The 1,657-nt window shown below is 46.9% G+C and overlaps 1 protein-coding gene across 1 annotated transcript; it reads left to right on the forward strand.

The window, feature by feature from the left end:
* Positions 1 to 236: 236 nt before the first annotated feature.
* On the forward strand, positions 237 to 713 carry PV06_11871 (uncharacterized protein; the record flags this gene model as incomplete). Its single annotated transcript, XM_016413617.1, has 1 exon — positions 237 to 713. One exon carries the CDS (start codon positions 237 to 239, stop codon positions 711 to 713), a length of 477 nt encoding a protein of 158 aa, XP_016256005.1.
* Between the last annotated feature and the right edge of the window lie 944 nt (positions 714 to 1,657).

Raw genomic sequence — 1,657 nt, forward strand, 5'->3', positions numbered from 1 at the left:
AAAGTTGTGGGGATGAATTTACTGCAACCACCACTCTGGATGGGAATTCCCTTGATTCTGACGGCAGAAAGCCCCCGTTGTTAGGACCCGAGTGACTTGCAACGACGCTCATTTTCCGGGTGGGTTTCATATACAGCCTTCTACGTGATCGACGACGTTCTGCAGACGACATACATACGGGACAGCAACCTTTATCCCACAAGTCAAGTCATCGGATGAGAAAGAGCATCGCGCAGATGCCAGGCAATCTTCCATCAATTCAGTCCTTCGATAGGAACATACACAGATTAGGAGGATCGACTAGTGCCCTTGAAGTCAGGAAGGAAACCCTTCATTCAACCAAGCGGTATCGACTCTGGTCACAAGAGCAAAGAGAAATTGACCTTATCAAACAACTCTCTGCGTTGAAACGAGAGCTGAATTTCTTTCGACCCTGCTATGAGGCTGCACTAGCCTTGACATCTAACATATATACGGTTTCGCAAGAGATGTATCTCAATTACTATCTGCGGCCCACAACTATGATTGACAACACGGGAAACGGAATCTCTGATACCGACTGGTCTCATCTGGCTGATACAGAGTGGCTAAAGCGAGCGGATGAGCTTGTAGAGCACTTAAAGGACTACGAACGTACGGTCAAGCAAGCCGAGGCGGAATGGATAGAGCTCGCCCAGTATCAATGTGAACGCGACCGCTCGCGGTGGATTTAGAACAGTGCTGAGATTAGTTGGTTTGTGAAACCAGTATAAACGTTATGTACTTTACAGCACCGTGTGTTTATTTGAGAAGAGGATGGCTTTGCCATGCTGTTCGAGGACCGTCATTGCCACTAAGCTCAGTCATTAGTCCCAAATGTGAACTGGTAAGTTCTAGTGCACGACACCGTATGAAAGAGAGACAGCTAGAAATTCGCCTTCTTTCCACCCAAAATTACAGCCGAAAGCCTGGACTTAACTACAGTACTATCGTTTGTAGACTCTCAGATATCGCCCACAGCACGACCATCTACACTGTATTGCCACTGTAACGGACCATGCCTCGAGCTATGTGCTTCAGAAATTGTCTCTTATGAGATCCCACGAGTCATACTGTAGCCATGCGATAGTGCACAGCGGCCAACGGTGTGATATCTGTGATTTCCAGAACTATGTGTTTTACGTCTTACCACGCTTCTTCGTGGACTTTGCCCGACGACCATCGCGAACATTGCTTTTCGTGTACTACTTTATCTAGTCGACAGCAATAATTCGGGAGACGTATTTCACACTTTACCGCACTTTTTGGAGGATTTTGTCACTAAGCTGACGAATCTTGACGCGACCTTTTGTCATTCTTCTCTCCATGTATTCCCATGCCCACGCGGTGCATTTCGATTTTATCGCAATATACTATGATATTTTACCCGTGCTGTCCTGGCCACTCAGTCTCTTGCGTCTCGGTGTACACTTATTACGATATTTATGCAGGGGTAAATTACTGTACTCAATCCACAAAATGTTGCTTAACCGCTGGAAAAGGTGTCAGAATGCCCACGGCTACTGACTGTATCGCATAAACTACTCAGTCAATCAACGCCGGCCCTGGTAGATACCAACGGTGCCCCTCGAAACCTACAAACATGTCAAGGCGCTGCACACCATTTGACGGGTACAGA

This window comes from Exophiala oligosperma, assembly GCF_000835515.1.
Source record: "Exophiala oligosperma strain CBS 72588 unplaced genomic scaffold supercont1.87, whole genome shotgun sequence".
Classification (NCBI taxonomy): Eukaryota; Fungi; Ascomycota; class Eurotiomycetes; order Chaetothyriales; family Herpotrichiellaceae; genus Exophiala; species Exophiala oligosperma.